This window comes from Rhinopithecus bieti, unplaced genomic scaffold, assembly GCF_001698545.2.
Source record: "Rhinopithecus bieti isolate Rb0 unplaced genomic scaffold, ASM169854v2 scaffold_20150, whole genome shotgun sequence".
Lineage (NCBI taxonomy): Eukaryota > Metazoa > Chordata > Mammalia > Primates > Cercopithecidae > Rhinopithecus > Rhinopithecus bieti.
The window spans coordinates 620117-639822 of record NW_016810565.1 but is presented as its reverse complement, the minus strand read 5'-3'; the positions used below and the strand labels follow the sequence as shown (position 1 = coordinate 639822).

The following is a 19706-nucleotide window of genomic DNA, read 5'->3' as shown; positions in this document are numbered from 1 at the left end:
CACATTCAGCCCGCTCTCCCAGTCGTCATAGTCTGGTTTCTTAATATCCTGAAGGAAGATTCGGCCACCTCGTTGGTTCTGCAGCTTCATCAGTTTCTCGGCATGTTCCCTTTCCTCATGAGATTGGTGAAGAAAGTATTTGGCAAAGTTCTTCAAAGCCACATCATCGCGGTCAAAGTAGTAAGACATGGACAGGTAAACGTAGGAAGCGTAGAGCTCCAGGTTGATCTGGCGGTTGATGGCGGCCTCTGAGTCCTGGTGGTAGTTCTGGCGCACCTGCGAGGTGGACGCGGTCGTCGTGGCGGAGGCTAAGGACAGGCGGCGGCAGCGGGGGCCTTGGGGCGGTCCGAGGATGCGGTGAAGAGGTGGCGGAGGGCTGGCTATGGGCGGCCGGCCGGGACGGGGGACGAGCGCCGGGTTCCGTCCAAGCACTGTTGAAGCAGGAAACCCCGACGACTCTGGGCGAAGAACGTCTGCCTTTTTTTTTTTTGACGGAGTCTCACCCTGTTGCCCAGGCTGGAGTGCAGTGGCGCGATCTTGGCCCACTGCAACCTCCTCTGCCTCCCAGGTTCGAGCTTTTCTCCTGCCTCAGCCTCCTGAGTAGCTGGGATTACAGGCATGCACCACCACGCCTGGCTAATTTTTGTATTTTTGTTGGAGATAGGTTTTCACCATGTTGGTCAGGTTGATTTTGAACTCCTGACTTCGTGATCTGCTTGCCTCGGCCTCCTAAAGTGCTGGGATTACAGACGTGAGCCACCGCGCCCAGCCTGCCCATGTTTTTACTGTAGCGCTGCACCATGCTCTTGGTTAGTCGCCTTGACTTTAGTACCTGTTTTAAATTATATATCCTATAATCACTTTTTAAAAATTGTTGTAGTAAAACACAAGTCAGCGTGGTTAAGTAACTTCATAATTCCCAGAAAACATTGTTGGGTTTCTCACAGTGGAAGTTCTTTCATTTATCACAACTTACTAAGCACTCATTTTGTGCAAGGTGCTTCCCAGGTGGTGTCTGTACGGTGATGAGCAAAATAGACAAGGTCCCTTTTCTCATGGAACTGACAAACTAGTGGTTAATCTAGTTCCTCTAGAAATGTTTTAGACAATTATATTTTAGAGCAATTTTAGATTCACACCAAAACTGAGTGGAAGGTACAAGGATTTCCCATATACCCCCAGGCCTCTGTTCCCAAAGATGTTTTTTTGCATTTATGTGACCTGTGAATAAACTAGTCTCTTTTACTTATTTATTTATTTTTGAGTATAGTGAGTCAGGTAGGATCATCCGCTCTGTCCCTTCATGACTCTTCCTTATCTATGCTTTTTACACACAGGAAATCAGATTACAATGAAAATGAAGACCATGAGTGTGGAAGGAAAACAGTTTTAAAACGTGACATTGGAGAGCAGTGTGCTGAGAGAGCGAGGGGCGATGGGGTTTTGAGTGGAATGTGGGGCTGCTTATGATGAGGGTCCTGCCTCTGAGACGTCAGCTTCCCAGCAAGGTCTAAGAGTTCGGCTTATTTTGGAGGGGAAGCTTAATCGTGAAGACAGGGATGGGACTCTGGGACACACTGGGTCTTTTTGAGTGGCAGAAACCTGTCACTGCCGAGAAGAGTGATAATGCTGCTTTAGGGCGACTGTCGGCTGACACTGAGGATGAAGAGCTGCGGAGTACCTGTGCATACAGATGACTCAGCCTGTTTCAGAGCCAAATGTGTGGTGCTGAGCAGTTGTAGCATAATCCTACTGATTTAAGACAGTGAAAACGTTAAGTCTCTAGATTAGTTGTTTTTTGACCCTGATCTTTGAACCAGCGTGATCTCTAATAAAGATTTTATATTCGTCTGGAGTAAAATGAGAAACAGCTAACCAAAAGTCATAAGCTGCGTTTATACTGAAATTACTCCTTGCTTACTACTTTGTGTTCTAATGAAATACCAACAGTAGATGGCAGTTGCTAATTTTTAAAAAATGTTTTCAGGGCAGATTTTGGAAAGCTTACATAGGACATACAGGTATTTTGTTTGTAAATTTTCTGTTTATTGAAATCCCAAAGTTTGGGAACCATTGCTGTGATTTCCATTGAGTACAGTGACCTACATACAGTTATCTATCTTGGGAAATGGCTTCTGTGCTGTTTCTCATGCTAGATGCTTCTCCATCTGTAAGATTTATGCCCAAGTTTTTATGATGCCTCAATATCAAGTAGGGTTCTCTCTCTCCAGCCATAGACTTAAGGTGACTATTTATTCTTCTCCAACAGAAGTGGAAATAGTTCACTTCGTTTTAGGGGCACATTCATTGTTCCATGTGCTGAGGTTAGGAGGCAAGTACCTGAAAGCCTCTGTCTATATAAAAACTGCTTTGTAGATGTTTTATTAGTACTACTATTGGTTCTTTTAATTAGTAGTATGTTTTATTTGCACCCTGAGGCTGTTCAAGCACAGAAGGTAATTTAAATCAACAAAATCATTTCTTCTGTTTTGAAATACTTACATTTGCCATCTGATCCTTTACTCCTGAGGTACTTACTTAGGTTGGCAGGGAAACTGGGAAGAGAAAAAGATGATTATGTGGAGTTATGAAACATCTTAAAACGTAAGTTCTTGGAACAGTTTGTAACTAAATAGTTTTCAAATTGGAAATGCTCTTTTGTTCATAACCAGAGATTCTTTTTTTTTTTTTTTTTTTTTTTGAGACGGAGTTTCATTCTTGTTGCCTGGCTGGAGTGCAGTGGGACAGTCTCGGCTCACTGCAATCTCTGCCTCCTGGGTTCAAGCGATTCTCCTGCCTCAGCCTCCTGAGTAGCTGGGATTACAGGCGCCTGTCACCACGCCCAGCTAATTTTTGTATTTTTAGTAAACACAGGTTTTCACCATGTTGGCCAGGCTGGTCTTGAACTCCTGACCTCAAGTGATCCTCCTGCCTTGGCCTCCCAAAGTGCTGGGATTGCAGGCGTGAGCCACCATGTCCAGCCCGAGATTCTTTTTTTGAGATAAATACTGAGTCTTCATGAGAAGACCTATCTCTTTTACTGTATACATGTTTCTGACAGTCTTTCCAGAATTCTGTGGATACTTTACTGATTGTTTGATAGTGGCTGTGACATTCACAAAGTAAAGTTGGCTAAGGAAGTTTTTCCAAATTCTTTACCCAAATATAAAGTGAAAGGCCCACCTCTCCAGGTTCTTAGAATGAAACTGTGAACTTCATGTTTTCTACTGTTTTTTTTTTTTATTTTCAACTTAGCTTTTTGTTTTTTTGAGTGACCATGAACACTCTTTTTTGCTTGCAAACTGAAGTGATGAACTTAAATATTTAGAGCTGAAATTTTGTTGATTTTGGATATCTTTGCAGTTTTTCCCCCCTTTCCTCTTAGTGCAGTCATTTTTGGAGCCTGCCATAGATGAGGCAAAACTATAGTGTAAGATAAACTTTTAAGTGTTTGTATTTTTTTCATTTACACACAGCAGTTGTAAATATTGTCATAGAATTCTAAAGCTGGTAAAAAGTGTGGAGTTTTTTTCCCTTTGCAGACAGGACCTAAGCCATACTAAGTTAGTAAGTGTTCTGCCTAACATTCTCTAGGAAAAGGAGATGAATCCATTTAGACCACCAACTAATAATTTTGTTTTCAATATATTGTTTTGAAAAATTAGGGATCCTGTCATGTTTTGAAACTTTTTTATACCAAAAAAATTTAAAATTCAATTGCTTATGAATTGCTATACAAGAGTTAAAGATGTCAGAGATTGAGTGTTTTAAGAAATGAGGTCAAGGTCTCTGTTATTTTATTCTACTTTATCCCCCCACCCATATTTTTTCCCTAACTACCTTGACTATAGGAACTCAGTATGTTTTTGCTGTATAAATGAATGAAAAACTGCTCTTTGCAGTTTCAGGTTGTAGATTCCCACCCCACTCATAGTCTGTCCTTAGGAAATGGGTCGGATGGGCTGGGTGCAGTGGGTCACACCTGTAATCCTAGCACTTTGGGAGGCTAAGGCGGGCAGATCACTTGAGATCAGAAGTTCAAGACCAGCCTGGCCAAGATGGTGAAACCCATCTCTACTAAAAATACAAAAATTAGCCAAGTGTGGTGGTGCACGCCTGTGGTCCCAGCTACTCGGGAGGCTGAGGTGGGAGGATCGCCTGAGCCCAGGGAGGTCAAGACTGCAGGTAGCCATAATTGTGTCACTGCACTCCAGCCTGTGCGACAGAGAGAGACTCCATCTTCCAAAAAAAAAAAAAAAAAAGAAAAGAAAAGAAAGAAAATGGGTTGAATGAAGAGATTTTAAAAAATTAAGGATCCATCCCCCAGCATTCTTATAATCCTCAGACCCAAATTAGTTTACATGATATTACATAAAGAATAAAGTTGTAGGCTGGTTGTGGTGGCTCACATGCCTGTAATCCCAGCACTTTGGGAGGCTAAGGCAGGCAGATCGATTGAGGCCAGGACTTTGAGACCAGCTTGGGCAACATGTGAGACCCTGTCTCTACAAAAAGTAGAAGAATTAGCCAGGCATGATTGCTTGTGCCTGTGGTCCCAGCCACTTGGGAGGTTGAGGTGAGAGGATCACTTGAGCCCGGGAGGCAGAGGTTGCAGTGAGCCATGATTGCACCACTGCACTCCAGTCTGGGCAGCAGAGCGAGACCCTGTCTCAAAAAAATGTGAGTAAAGTTGTACGTTTTAAGAAAACTCACTGAAAACAAAAGAAACCCTCATGTTGTGCACAGAAGTCAACAATGACAAGTCCTTCAAAGAAGAGTGAGGCCTACAAGGGTATATACAGGTAGAAGTATATTCTGTAAACATAAGGTCTGTTATTGTGTAACTATGAAATATGAGTATAGTATAATACAGAAGCTTTAAGAACTATGCCAAGACTTACACATGAGAATTGTTTCTTTAAAGAAGTCAGTCACCTTGGGAAACTGCATATTTAATCTCGTACCGCTGTTATTGTGCCAAAAAAATTGGAATTCTTTTGGAATTACCTTTATTGGTTGTGGTACATTAAAGAAAGAAAGTGTTTGATGTTCTTGATTTTTTGGAAATAGTCATTAATGAATAAATTGGGTCATAATGTTGGAGTTAAGACTATATGTGTTTAAAAATCAGATGTAATCATAATGAGAATGATATTCATGCCTGCTTTATACACTGATACTGAAAATAATTAGGGAATAACGAACTTCATTGGAAGTTCATGGATTGACAAAGTTTGATGAATATGGCTTGCAATGAATAATGAATAATAAATAATTAATAACGTTTTGCACAGAGAAGCATCATTGGAATAAGTTTTTCTGTGTTCCAGGTTGGTTCTATCTGCGGCTGTGTTTTTTGGTAGTGTGTATACGTGTGTGTATTGATGTGTGTGTGTACCTTTTCTGTATCAGTGTCTGTGAGTTTTCTTTGACCATCCTGCCAGTGTTATGTTACAATCCAGCCGCTGCTTCTTTATGCATATATGGCCTAGCAGAGTTGTTCCAACAAACTTTGCTTTATTTTTGATAGTCAGGCTGGACCTGATGCCAAAGGCCACTTCTCGGGCTTTTCTGATTGGATTAAAACTTCATGCTGCGTCGTGTTATGTTTACAAAGATATTGTGATCCTAATTGATTTGTTTTTCTATTTTCTAGTTCATCAGAGCATTGTATCCTGATGGTTACTTTGGTTTTAACTGTCTGGCACTGATTTAAAGTTTTCGAGGGTGCAAGTTTTCCTGGCATAGGCCAATGTCTGTTTTTACTTAATTTTGGACTTATCAGTCAATTGGTGCCAATTACGTACTAACTACATAGTAATCTGTGATTGACTTGTACGTCAGCTTATGAATGTGCTTGAAGAACCCCTTTATCAATGCGCAGCCCCTTTATCAATGACAGCTTTGATGAAGCTGTGTCTGACCTAATTCCCACTACCAGTTTGAACCAAGCAGGGGCTTATAAGAAATCTAGATTTCTTCCATTATTGTATGTGGCCAAGTTTAAAGATGGAATAAGGTACTTGGAAACTAATATTAGTATGTTCTAGGTCTCTAGGAAACTCATAACCTGACAGTCAGATAATGTAAAAGTCATTGTGACAGAGACCCAGTGTTCAGCCAGCATTGATTCAAGTTTCTTTGCAGCAAAGATCCTTTTCCAATATTTCTGTTTTTTTCTTATCTGCCTTTTCAATGCTTGACTGTGTATATTTGAATAATGTACTTCATGGAAATGAGTTTCTCCTTGAGGATTTTTTCCTTGTTATTAAAATGGAATGTAAGCCAAACCCCATGAGGGTGAGTCTTTTGTAACTGCAGGGGAAACTCTTGTACTTAGGTTAGCCCAGTGCATAAGTCAGTCAGGTTTAAGCAAAGCGCTGGACCTGTTAACAACTCTATTAGTTATATTGCCTAACACCCATATGGAGCTCTTTTTCAAATGTTTCCATATTCCTCCTCCTCATCCTCCGTCAGAAGTTAGTCAAATGTGTGTCTGCATCTTTGCAATAGCTAGTTCTTAGCAAACTTAGCTTTTAGCATTTGTTTTGTGGTTACCATAACAGTTATTTTTCCCCATGAAGCCAATTCCAGTGACAAACTTGAAAATCTACCAAGTGCTGGATTTGTGGCAAGTGCTGACTCCATGGGACTTGCAAAATAATCCCCTTGAAATCTTCTGTATTTTGTCTTTTTAATAATCTCTCTCACAGTGCTTTTTAGAATTTCTCCATTTGTATGCAGCTGGGCTTTTAAATATTTATAATGCTCCTGTACAAGCCACTGTGGATGCCAGGATTATCTTCACAATTCTTGGCTTCCTGTGCTCTAGTGGCAGGAAGAAATAGTCTCTTAGAAAGAGAGTGGAACAGGAACACTTGACTTTTTTTAAAAAACACACAAATATTGTGAATAGAACCTAACTGAGCTCTTGTCCCCTCTCCTTCGGTGTAATTGGGACCACATTGGCTCCTGTTGCAGCTGGCAGCCCCTCACTGTTGCCTTTTTCTGCGTGTGACCCTTGATCTCAGTGACCTTTCCTGGGGTTCGTCCTGGGCCCTTTTCATTGTGTTGAAGCTGAAGTGGCTCATGTGGAGTTGATTATTTCTTTGCTCATTTGGCCTTTTTGGTGCCATAACTCCAAGTCACTTCCATTTCTTCCTCTGCTTTTGGCAGTCCACAGTGAAAGGAAATGCTTTTGCAGGCAGCAGGAATGTTTGTATGCTTGGCTGACTCGATTGAAACTTGGGAGAAGTGGGGGAAGGGTTGTGAAGTCTGTAGGTGTGAACCTTTTTTTTTAAGTTGATCTGAATGATTGCACGATCATTAATAAGTGCTTATAAAGTGAGTACTATGGAAAGCTGCGTTTCAAACCCAGGGGGCTTCGTTCTGGCAGGAAGAGAGCGCTCCCAGTGATTGACAGTGGACCTTGGTGTCTGAGACCCTGCAGCTTTCCTTTGATGAGATTTATATATTCCTCCTATGGACTGGGAGCTATGTGGCAGGTCAGAAGATACATCAGTGTTAATTGCACATGACTGCTTTAAGAAATTCTTTAGTTTCTAAAGAAACCCCCATAAGCCCCAGAGAGTAGCATGCTATTAGATAGTATGTGTGTTGCGACTAGACTTGTAGCACTGTTTGCCTCTCCTTTCCTCCTGTGGAATCATGGAAGATGTATGCCAGCTGTTACTCTCATTTTGGGAGACCCCCTGTGGACAGCATGAAGACTGTCCCGAATCAAAGCATGAAGGAGTCAACGGTTAAGGAATATGTCTGATTACCCTACACTGTAGTACCTTGGAAAGGTATAGCAGTGTGAAATGTGAAATTAAATCACATTAAGAAACTCATTTTTAAAGTCTGAGTGTTTGACTCCATCCCTGGAATATCATTTCTGTCGTTTCCTTTTTTGTTTTAAAATTTTTTCATTAGTAGTATTGATAGTGTGGTTGATTTTGAATGAGGAGTTCCTACCCCTTCAAGCATGGTAGTTTTGGGATTCAGTCTGAGCCATAGTTCCGTGTGTCTGCTGCTGCCTGCCAGAGTGTCATCTGCGACCCAAATCTCTCTTAAGAGCTTCAGGCTTCTTTCTGCTTGCCTGCCCGACCTTCCTGAGAACCCCACTTACGTCCAGCTCATCTCGTTATCTCCACACCTTCAGATGCTCTCCATTCCTTCCACCACCTCAAACAGCGGCAGCAGACCACAGAAGACCCTGCTGCTCCTTACACATTTCCCATCTCAGTAAATGCACATCATCCACTCACTCACTTGTCTAAGTCGGAATTCTGGACAGCAGCCTCGATTCCTTATTTATAGTCACAGCAGTGGGGAAGCAGAGCAGTGGGTAGGTGAATGGATTCCAAAGATGTCCTAGATCCTAGTGGTCTATTCTTTTCCAGTCCAACTCATTCATTATCCAAGTCCTGTTGATCACAGGACCTCACTCTGTCACCCAGGCTGGAGTACAGTGGTGCGATCATAGCTCGTTGCAGTCTCAACCTCCTGAGCTCAAGGGATCCTCCCACCTCATCCTCCCTAGTAGCCGAGCCTGCAGGTGTGCACCACTACGCCTGGATACTTTTTGTATTTTTGGTGGAGATGGGATCTCCATATGTTGCCCAGCCTGGTCTTGGAATTTCTGTGCTCAAGTGATCTACCCACCTTGGCCTCCCAAAGTGCTGGGATTATAGGTGTATGCCACAGCTCCTGGCCTTTTACATCTTTTAAATATGACCGTGTCTTAAAAAGTTTTGAAAAACCTTTCAAATTTATTCCGTGATATTTCTCCAGTACAGGTCCCCATGTCTTTCACGATAGCCTTCTAACTTCTCTTATCCTCAGCCATTTTCCACATTGCAGTGTCAGTGATTTTTCCTGCTTAAAAGGCTTTAACACCCTCCTCTCAGAATAAAAGCCAAACACTTTAACATGATTTATATTGTTCTTTACACTCTTGTTTCTGCCCACGTATGTTGCTTTCCTCTCACTGTGTCTTATCCTTCTCTTCTTACTGTGTTCTCCAGCCCAGACCTCCTTACTCTGATTCTGCAAACACACGTTCTTTCTGCTTGGAATACTTCCTTCCTTCTCTTCCTCTACTCCATCCCCCAAACGTATCCATCTGATTTCACCTAGTCATTGTTTGCTCTGAGAGGTCTTCACCTCTCCAAGTCCAAATCTAGGTTAAGTGAGCCTTCTCTTTTTCCTGGAGCACCTACCTGTATTTGCTTTATTCTGTTGCTCACCTGTCTCTTTCTCATGTAACTGCTTTAATCTCTGAAAACCTTTATTTCCTACAAATCCTGCCTTTTAGTGTAAAACATGTCCATTGCTTTTCATAGAAAGAGTCATGATATGTTCTTTCCCAATCCAAGATAGCCAGATTTCACAGACAGAAAAACATATCAATGGAGCAGTGAAAGCACATTTGTAGAGATGGTAAAAGATACTTTAACAGTAAATAAATCCAGTTTATTCTTAAATAAAATGCACTGAGTTTATTATGCTTGTCAAAGAAGGAAGAGAAGCCTTGAGGCTGGTGAAAGAGGAATGGTGAGGAATTCCTTCACAGGTGGTGTAGAGTCAGGAAATGGATTTTTGGACACTGGAAGTCTTCTTAAGGCTCGTAGTTACCTCGCATTCATACTGCACTTAGAAAATAAAAGCACCTAAAATCACTTTATGGCAAAACAAAAGCTCAACACGAGAGTGTTTCACAACTCGCGGAAATGGTGCACACACACTGCAGACAGAAGATTACTAGAATCTCACTAATTAGTGGAATCTCACAGAAGATCAGTAGAATGCCCACTGTCCTCCCCCTCAGTTGGCATCTGAACACAAAGCACAACGTTTGGGGTCATCCAAACATAGCATGCAATTCACATTTTTCTACATGACGTGGTGTAAAGTCTAAAAACTGTGATATTATGTAAATCGGTGTGTGCAGCTTTGCCTGAAGCTATAATATCAGAGTATCACTTTTAGAGTGTTTTCTTTAGTTTCTGATTGAAAAGTTGTTGTACTGAATAAAACGAAGCTGTGTGTTTTAAAAAGTGGAATAACTTTCTAAGAGCCATTATAGCAAAAAGTTGCTATCTGCGCCATTCCTATGTTAGACGAGTCTGTATTTTAATTGCTTCCTTACTTGTCACCTTTCCTCACCTGATTGTAAGCCTCATGCGGGCAGACACTATGTCTCTTTTATTCATGGCTGAGTTTCCAGGATAGCTCAGTGCCTGATATATAGTAAGCATACACCAAGTATTTACTGAATAAAAGATGAATTCCTCTATTTTGAACTCTTTCAATACTTTTTACTCTCTTATTGCATTTAAGACTTTTTTCTTTTTTCTGGAGATAATTATGTTCATGCCCTTGTTTCTCAGTTGAGCAGTCTCCTTTAGTTTGGTGCACCTTTGTACCCCTTATAGGTTCTTGCCAAAAGTAGATGTTCTGTGTATTAAATGGATTGATTGAATGAATACTTACTTGAAAAGTAGAGTTATTTGAGAAGTTTCTGTAGGAAATGATGTTAACTTCTTAGTTAAATATTCAGAATGAAGAAAACTGACAGGAGATTTAAAGTTGCCTGTGGTTAAGGTCAAGGTAGCCCAATGGGTTAAAAAAAAGTATATACTATATTTGACTTCCATAATTGAACATTGGACTGCACTAATCTTGATAGTACTTTATCAAGAATTTTAAGTAGACAGGTTTTGCTTTTCCTTGTAGTTTTCAAAATAAGTTTTCTTAGTTGATCAATAGCGTATTTTGAGATAGATTGTTTGAAAATAGAGATCAATCATTGTTTTAAAAAAGGAAATTACCATGTTTCATACAGAATAAGATTCTTTTAAAAAACAGAATCTAACTTAAATAATTTCCTATTTTGAGGAACTATACTGATCTCAAAGCCAAGTTTTTGCTCACAAATTAATCACAGTTATTTCCTAAGCTTGAAAGAAAACTACAAGAAAGTTTGGAATAGGAGGCTAGGAAGAGGAATGATTCAGAAAGACAGCCTTGATCATCCTTATGAAAGCAAAGGCGTTGCTTCAAAAACAAAGTAATCAAATCTAGAAATTCAGGAAAGACTTTTCCCAAAGGGTTATTCTGGCAGCGTGTTGAAAAGGGGTTATAAAAGCAATAAGTTCACAACCTGAACAATAAGTTAAGTAAACGTTAGGAAAGTATTTCCTTTCTTATTCTAGGATGAGGTATACCTTTAGCTTCCCTCTGCCCACAGAAATGCTCTAAGCTTGGAATGGCATATAATGTAGAGCTTATAGGACAGATTGCCTTCTATGTGGATGTGGGAGAAAGGCTTAGAGAAAGCCCTGTGACTTAGGAAACACCAGCTGTTGCTTAGTGACATTTGGACTTTGGGAGCAGTACTTGTGCCACACAAGACTGGGGAGCCTCCAGAGATTTTTACAGCATTGAGGAACAAGTTGTCCTGCTTTGTAGATGGGTTATTGGTTTTACTACACTTAGCTGCATTTTGTGTGTTTGTGTGTGTACATGTTCTACAATCTTTTTCTGGAGAGACTGTACTGCCAGGCGCTTTCCTGAGAGCAAAATGACCACTAAGCATCTTCTCAGACAAATCACCCACTCAGCATGTCAGTGAAAATAATGCAGTTATGTTGGCCACTAGCTTTACATGAAGATGGGAAGGAGATGGAAGAACTTTCTCGTGGTTGTGCTAATTCCGTTTGAGACCACTGGGTTCGATGAGCCTACCACTTCTGTTTCTCACATAAGGAATCAAATTCAAATTCTAATCTCTTTACTGATTTTATTACCTCTAGTAGATTAGGGAGGGGTACATATATATACACACATATATACGTATATATGTGTGTATATATATGTGTGTATATACATGTGTGTACATATGTACATATATATGTACATTTAAATATATATACATACACATAGATCTATATTAAATGGACAAGAAAAGCAGTAGGAAAGGGAGAATATGGTTTTGAAATGAATGGCAATTTACCGTTTTGAATGTCAGCAAATATTCCCTTAAGGTGTCAGCAGTTTTTGCATATAAATTTATTTTGAGAAATACGTTTAATGAGTTAAAACTACACAGTGTAACAACAGTAACTCCTTATTCTACTATATAATAGATTATGGGTAAAAAGCAGAGGTTTTGTGTCCACATTGTTTTTTCGTCATTGGAAGTTCACGGATTGACAAAGTTTGATGAATATGGCCTGCAATGTCCATGCCTTACATTCTTTTTCCAGTTACTTTTATGTAACTGTAGAATACTGTTTTAAAGAATCCCTCAAAGAGAGTGAAAGTTGCTTTATGCCTTAGCAAGTATTTTAGTTCATTACTCAAAGTCATGATTTACATCCATACTTTGCTTACCACAGTGTGAGGATCTAAACCATTTGGGGAGTTACCTTCATGTGCCGATTTTGGTTGTGAGGGATGGGGTTGGCTATTGGGGGCCTCTTTTTGGAACACAGCTTGACAATCTGTATTAAGAGTCTTGAAAATGTTTGTACTCCCTGATCCAATATAATTCTACTCCTAAAAATGTCCTAAGGGCATAATTAGAAGAGTGGTTTAAGATTTATGGACAAAATGTTCATAGCAGTATTATCTAGAATAGCAAAAAAGTAACACACACACACATGTATATATACACACACACACCCCCATATATAAAAATGTAGCCTAACTATCCAAAAGAGAATGGTTAAGTAGACTAAAATACAAGACATCCATGCAGTAAATTCTCTGCAGCTGTTAAATGGTTTCTTTATGAAGAGTTTTAATAAGGGCCAGGGGCAGTGGCTCATGCCTGTAATCCTAACAGTTTGGGAGGCTGAGGTGGGCGGATTACTTGAGGCCAGGAGTTCGAGACCAACCTGGCCAACATGACGAAACCCCATCTCTACTAAAAATACAAAAATTAACCGGGCGTGGTGGCACACGCCTATAATCCCAGCTACTCTGGAGGCTGAAACAGAGAGTCACTTGAACCTGGGAGGTGGAGGCTGCAGCGAGCCGAGATCACACCACTGCCCTGCAGCCTGGGCAACAGCAAGATTCCATCTCAAAAAAAAAAAAAAGAATTTTAATAAGGAAAAATGATCATTAAATAATAAATTAAAGCATTTAAAACCCTAACATGTATTATCACAATTACGTAAATACAGTACACTGCATATATGAAAAAGATGAGAAGGAAGTGCATCAGAATATTGACTTCTTTTCTATAGGGGAAGGGACTGTCATGTTTACTTTCCTTTTATATGTTTATGTATTTTCTGCACATTCTATATTGAATGTACTTTTTTTGGATGAGTATTTGTAGAAATTTAGCAATTCTTGTAAAACTGACATATAAAAGATGTGAAGAAAACTTGAATAATTTGTTTAAAATATCACCAGGCATTATGCTGACAACATAGAGTGCTTTAAAAAAATTCAAAATGAAACCTGAAGTAAAAAAAATCCCTGAACTAAGAAAAAAAAAAAAAAGATAGTGTGGTTTAAATCAGAATTCTATTCTATCTGACATGATTTAAATCAGAATTCTGTTTTTAATTTTTACACGAGATTTGAATGTTATGTTCGCTAGAACAGAGATTAAACACCTTTGGCAAGTAATGTGCCCATGTTATGTGTGGTGTAGAGTGGGATGGTTATCCTTATCATGGATTTTTTTCTCTGCTGGTCATTATTTCCAGATTGAAAGAAAAGGTAAGGAGGATGGGATAACAACTATGTAGAGGAAATTAGGGTTATTGTCCCCTTTGCCAAGGTCAATTTCTGTAGGTGAGAAAAATGACATACACGTTAAGGCCACTGACTTGTGAATAAGAAGATGGCAGAAACCTTGTTTAGTTATGGTAAACTTTGTCAAACAAAATTGTGTTTATTTGCCAGAGCAATGTAGGGGAACTTAAATACACACACACACACACACACGCATTTGCTTGTATATATACACACACATATGAATAAATTACATATATATTTGGTTTTCTAATAACTTACTAGTTAAATAGCCGTAACACTAATATTAAGGGTTTCTTTTTTGATAAAGATAGTAGTTTTGAAAATGACATACCATTGAAAGATTTTCCGGTAGTACTAATGGATATACTGTGATTTATACGTATCTAATCTTTGTGTGGTCAGTAATGTTTATTTGTGAGGTTGGGCCTGGGGTGCTGTAACTAGCTGTTGACTATAATGTCAAGCTACCCAACTCCATAAAACAGCAGAATCCAACTCCTTGTTGTCATTATCACAGTTCTTTAACAAACTGAGCAGGCTTGCCTTGGATAAATACAAACCAAGCCAACACGTATTTAGTAAATGCCTTTTCTGGCCATAGGTTCTTTCCAACTTCCAAAATCAACTGAGAGCATGTAAAGAGTAACCCAATAGAAAGATAGACTCAATAAAGAAGATTCCTGTGTGGTAATAGTTAGGTAGCTGTAATGAACTGTGAAACTTTCAAGGACAACTATAAAGTCACTCAGTAGGTCATGCACTAGGGTTAAAGTTGACTCTGAAATTTGTTTCAGTGCTTTTTAACAAATAAATAGCTGAAAGATTTGGCAAAAGGAAGAAACAATCACAATCCTTCTTGTCCTCATTCTCTCAGGAAAATGTCTCCTGTTAACAAGTTATTTGAATGTTTACTTTGCCTTGACTGCTTTCCAGTGTTGTGTCAGTTCTTACCCTTGAACCAAGTGAGAATTCAAATAAACCAAAAAAGTTTTCACACAGCTGGACTCTTCTGCCGTTGAGTCATGCCAGTAGTCCCTCTCCCGCTTTTTAAAGGAGGTCAGCAAGAAAAAACTGGAAAAGCGGATTCATAACCTGATATCCGCGAGCTAGAGAAACTTGAGTTTGCACCTTTTAGATTTTGGAGTACTTGGCATAGAGAAGGTGAGCAGATTCTGGGAGATACTATTTGATGTATTAAAAGCTGCACTTAAGGTGCCTTCCTCTGTATTACTACCTAATTGTATTAATGGTTAGCGTTCATCTTTCTTTGCATAAATGAAAATGCACGTAAAATTCTCATTTCTAAAATGTCATTCATGTAGTACTGTCATTAGATTTTGTTGTATTCTATAGTCATAGGTCCATTGTCTAGCCCTGGCTAAGCAGGGACATGGGGCATGATTCGCAGACATGGTAGCCTCGTCTAGCATAGTACCTGGCATATAGTAGGCACTTACTGTATTTTTTGTTGATTTTTAAAATTATACATATGAATGAGTAAGTGAGTGAAGGAGTAAACAATACAGCTAGAATATACTAAATTCAGATGAGATGGCAGTTCTCATTAAACGCTACTCCTTAAGGTACTTCTTGGAATTGCATTCTATTGTATTCCTTTCATTTTAAGAAACATTTTTGAAATACCTACTTTCTGCTAGGCACTAAAATTTTGCAAAACTAAATATGATGTCATTCTTGCCTTTAAAGAGGTCACAGTTGTGTCACCGGATAAGTTACATAAGAGAATATTGAGTGCTGTGGTTACGCACGTCCCAGGTGTAGAGGAAGGATAGCAGAGAAAGAATTGGCCGTATCTGGAGAATGGCATGGACGTTGTTAATTTTACTAGTTTTATTTGTCTTTTATATTGTCCATCTCTCCTACTTGAATAGATGGTATACATTTTTATGTGTTACTTAGTTCTATGTATACATTGTTAATTGCTCAATTCCACCTCTTAGGATAGTCTTAGCATATGATAAGTATTCAATAAGAGTTTGTTGCATGATTTTTGATAGAAATAGCAGACTGCCTCCAAAAAGTATGTACTGATTTTGTTTCCACCAGCAATATATGATAATTATTTTTGCTCACATTCTTGCCAGTGCTGGGTTTTGTGAAACTTTTTTAGTTTTACCAAATGTGCTATACTGTCTCTATAGTAAAATACACAAACACACACACACACACACACCACAAACAAGCCATCCCTTGACTACCATCTGTCTTCAGCAATTCTCCCTGTTTTTCTGCTGCCTTTGTATAGCAGAACCCTGGAAGGAAGTGTCTGTGCCTGCTTTCCGTTTCCTGTCTTCCCGTTCTACCCTGAACCCACCATCATACTTTTGTCTTTTCTCCACTGAAACCATTCTTGTCAGTATCACCAATGACCTTCAGTAGTCCTTTCTGATGGTATCTCATCTTACTCTGCTTTTCATTGATGTTTGAGACCGTTGGTCACACTCTTCTTCTAGAAATATTTCTTTTTCTTATTTTTTAAATGTATTTTTATTTTTTTGATATGGAGTCTGGCTCTGTTGCCCAGCCTGGAGTGCAGTGGCACGATCTTGGCTCACTGCAACCTCCACCTTCCAGGTTCAAGTGATTCTCCTGCGCCAGCCTCCTGAGTAGCTGGGATTACAGGTGCATGCCACCAGGCTCGGCTAATTTTTGTATTTTTAGTAGAAATGGGGTTTCACCATGTTGGCTAGGCTGGTTTCAAACTCTTGACCTCAAGTGATCCGCCTTCCTCAGCCTCCCAAAGTGCTGGGATTACAAATGTGAGCCACTGTTCCCAGCCTAGAAATATTTCTTATGTTATCCCTGGACAAATATATTTTTTTCTATTTCATTAACTACCTCTGCTGTGTGTCCTTGGCTACTTTCCGTCTCTAAAGGTTGGAGTATTCCAAGGCTCTTCTGTTTTATCTCTTCCCCTCTCCTCAGTCCTCTAAACATATTTTCCTTAGAGAGAGCTCATCTAGTGCCAAGGCGTTCATACTTTTTTTTTTTTTGAGACGGAGTCTCGCTCTCGCCCGGGCTGGAGTGCAGTGGCCGGATCTCAGCTCACTGCAAGCTCTGCCTCCCGGGTTTACACCATTCTCCTGCCTCAGCCTCCGGAGTAGCTGGGACTACAGGCACCCGCCACCTCGCCCGGCTAGTTTTTTGTATTTTCAGTAGAGACGGGGTTTCACCGTGTTAGCCAGGATGGTCTCGATCTCCTGACCTCGTGATCCACCCGTCTCGGCCTCCCAAAGTGCTGGGATTACAGGCTTGAGCCACCGCACCCGGCCGGCGTTCATACTTTTAAGATCTACGTTTCCAGCTCTGACTTCTTCATACAGCTCCAAACTCACGCATGCAACTGTTGACTTGACAGTAAGACTTGGATGTCTGATAGATAGCTCAGACTTACCTTGGCCAAAACAGAACTAGTGATGAACCTTCTCTTCTGTCTCTCCCTCTCTAGTCGTCCCCATTTCAGTAAACAGGGCTATTATTTATTTTGTGTTACCAAAACCCAGAAGTTACCCTTTACACATCTCTGTCCCACACTATATCCAAGCCTTCGACTTGTCCTATTGGGTCGACCTTTATAATATATTCTGAATCCAACTACTTTTCTCCACCTCCACGGTTGACTCACTGCTCTAACCAGTGTGTCCTCATCTGTCTCCAGGGTGATTACAGTATGTCCTGCTTAGTCTCCCTTTCCCACTTCAGCCAGCGATCTTTTTAAAGCATAAATAAGATTACATCATTCCCCTTCTCTGTGTCCTCTAAGGATTTGCTCTTGCATTTAGAATAAATCCCACAATCTTTACCATGACCTTCGAAGCTGAATATGTGATCTGGTCCAGCCTTCCTCTCTGGCTTCATCCATTACTATCCTTTTCTTGGCTAATCCCACTCTCACAATAGTGCCAAGCCCAACCCCAACACAGGCCTGACCTTGATGTTCTCTGTGCTTGACCAATCCATGAGCCAGGAGTCCTCCATCTGAATAAAGGGACAAAAACCAGTAGTACCTATCTCACAGGGTTGTTGTGAAGGTTAAATTCGTGTATTAAAGCACTGAAATGGTGTCTGGCACATAGTAAACACTGCGTAAATGTTAGCCATTATTTTGTTATTTTCCTTATATTTACTATTTTGGGGGATGTGAAGGAGGAATACATGTTGGTTGTGTTGAATTTTGTATGTTTGTGAGATGTGTAAGTAGAAATGCATTATAGGCAGTTGAATGTATTCATTCGGAGTGATTAGTTCTGTGTGGTGAGAGATATCCTAGGACCTTGGAGGAATGAGGAAAACTTCAGCTCTAGTGTCTAGAGATCAGTTTGTGAATTGGGAAGATCTGGATCATTAAGTGCCTAGTATTTGACGTACTCTACACAGAGTTTTCAAAATAGATGGCAGCCATCATGCTCACAACTCCAGATGCTCAGATGAAAGATTTCAATGGTTTATATTTTCTTTCCTTTTTCTTTTTTAGTGAACCAAGGCCTGGGTTTTGCTCTGGAAGCCTGTCCTGCCTGCTTCTGTAATCTGGCGCTATGCATCCGGAACTTGGACCCTTATGTACACTGCTATATGTTACTCTTACAATTCTGTGCTCTTCTGTGAGTTCAGGTGAGAGGAGAAGAATTGGGGAGGGGGTGGTTTGGCCTTTACTTATCTTAATCCTGTAGCAAATAAATTTGTACTGCAATGCCTTGTGGTAATGGTGCTATCTAAAGATGTTTCTGAGATTGGTTTGACCAACTACATGATTTAAAAACTTGATAAATTCAGCAATTTAAGGATCTCTTAGTAGTGCTTTGGACATTAGCAGGCCTTTTTGTCCTGGCCCTTGTAATTTATCCCCTTTTTTTTAAAATACATATTTTCCAATCATGCTTTTTTTAAAATAAGGGGATATGTTACTTATTTCTGGATTTGGAAGGAACAGGAATAAAATGTGGACTATATGCCAAAGAGAAGTTTTAGAATCAGCATGATACTATGTTCAATTGGGAGTGAGAGAACTTGGTTCACATCCCAGGTCTGCCACTTTCTCTTATGACCTTGCCTAATTTATTGTCTGCCTCTTTGGGTTGCTGAAAAGCATAAATGTGTTTGTTGTGAAATGTGTGTGTAAGCCCCATGCCTAAAACATGGTTCACGTGCATTTCTTTTTATTTTAGACTTGTGTAAAGATGAATATATAAGTAGATACAAATACAGTGATGTTTATTCATTGAGTACTGTTTTAATATCTGCTAAAATACCATATAGCTGTATTAAATTTAATAAGGGGAATATTGGTTTTGTGGTTTTATTTTTGTTTTGCTGAACAACCACCCCAGATTCAGCCAAAAGAGCTACTTCCCCTTAACTTCATTTCTGATTCAATATTCTGTAGGAGTAGATTCAGCAACTTATTGAATTTTTTTCCTCTTAAGTATTTTATTCCACCAAATTAACAAATATTTCTTCCCCCTTCCCATTTTCGGGTTGGAACAGAAGGATCTGCATGGATACTTTAGTGCAAGAATACCCCTGCCTTCCCATGTTCCTGGAGTAATAGAAATAACAGATCAAACAATTTCAAATCCCAAATAAAAATACTAAGCCCTGTATTTAAGAAAGGATGGCCTTTGTATTTCAGTTGTGGCTTCCTAACCGTCTGTTTTTGTTTTCTTAAAACTTAAACATTATTTTATATTGAAGGGAAGTCATAAGAAAGTACCACAGCCCTCGTTTGTAGAAAAACTTGCTCTCGTAAATCAAATCCTGTTGGTAAAATAGGGGAGAATTCTTTTTATTTGGAAAGTCATCTTCACTTTTTCAGGTTCTTAACTTCCAATTCTTCCAAGTCACTTTATTAAAAAAGCTGTTTGCCATTTCCTTCTTTCTTTCTTTCTTTTTTTTTTTTTTTTTTT

At 39.7% G+C, this 19706-nt stretch overlaps 1 protein-coding gene across 3 annotated transcripts in view; it reads left to right on the top strand.

Moving 5' to 3' along the window:
- The window catches only part of CDON (cell adhesion associated, oncogene regulated), a 108336-nt gene that overhangs the window by 22587 nt on the left and 66043 nt on the right, over positions 1–19706 (top strand). For all 3 annotated transcript variants that reach the window (XM_017892319.1, XM_017892316.1, XM_017892317.1), the window contains exon 2: positions 18278–18414. In XM_017892319.1, the coding sequence (XP_017747808.1) occupies positions 18339–18414 (76 nt within the window). In that variant the 5' untranslated portion in view covers positions 18278–18338. The remainder of the gene's footprint in view (positions 1–18277; positions 18415–19706) is intronic.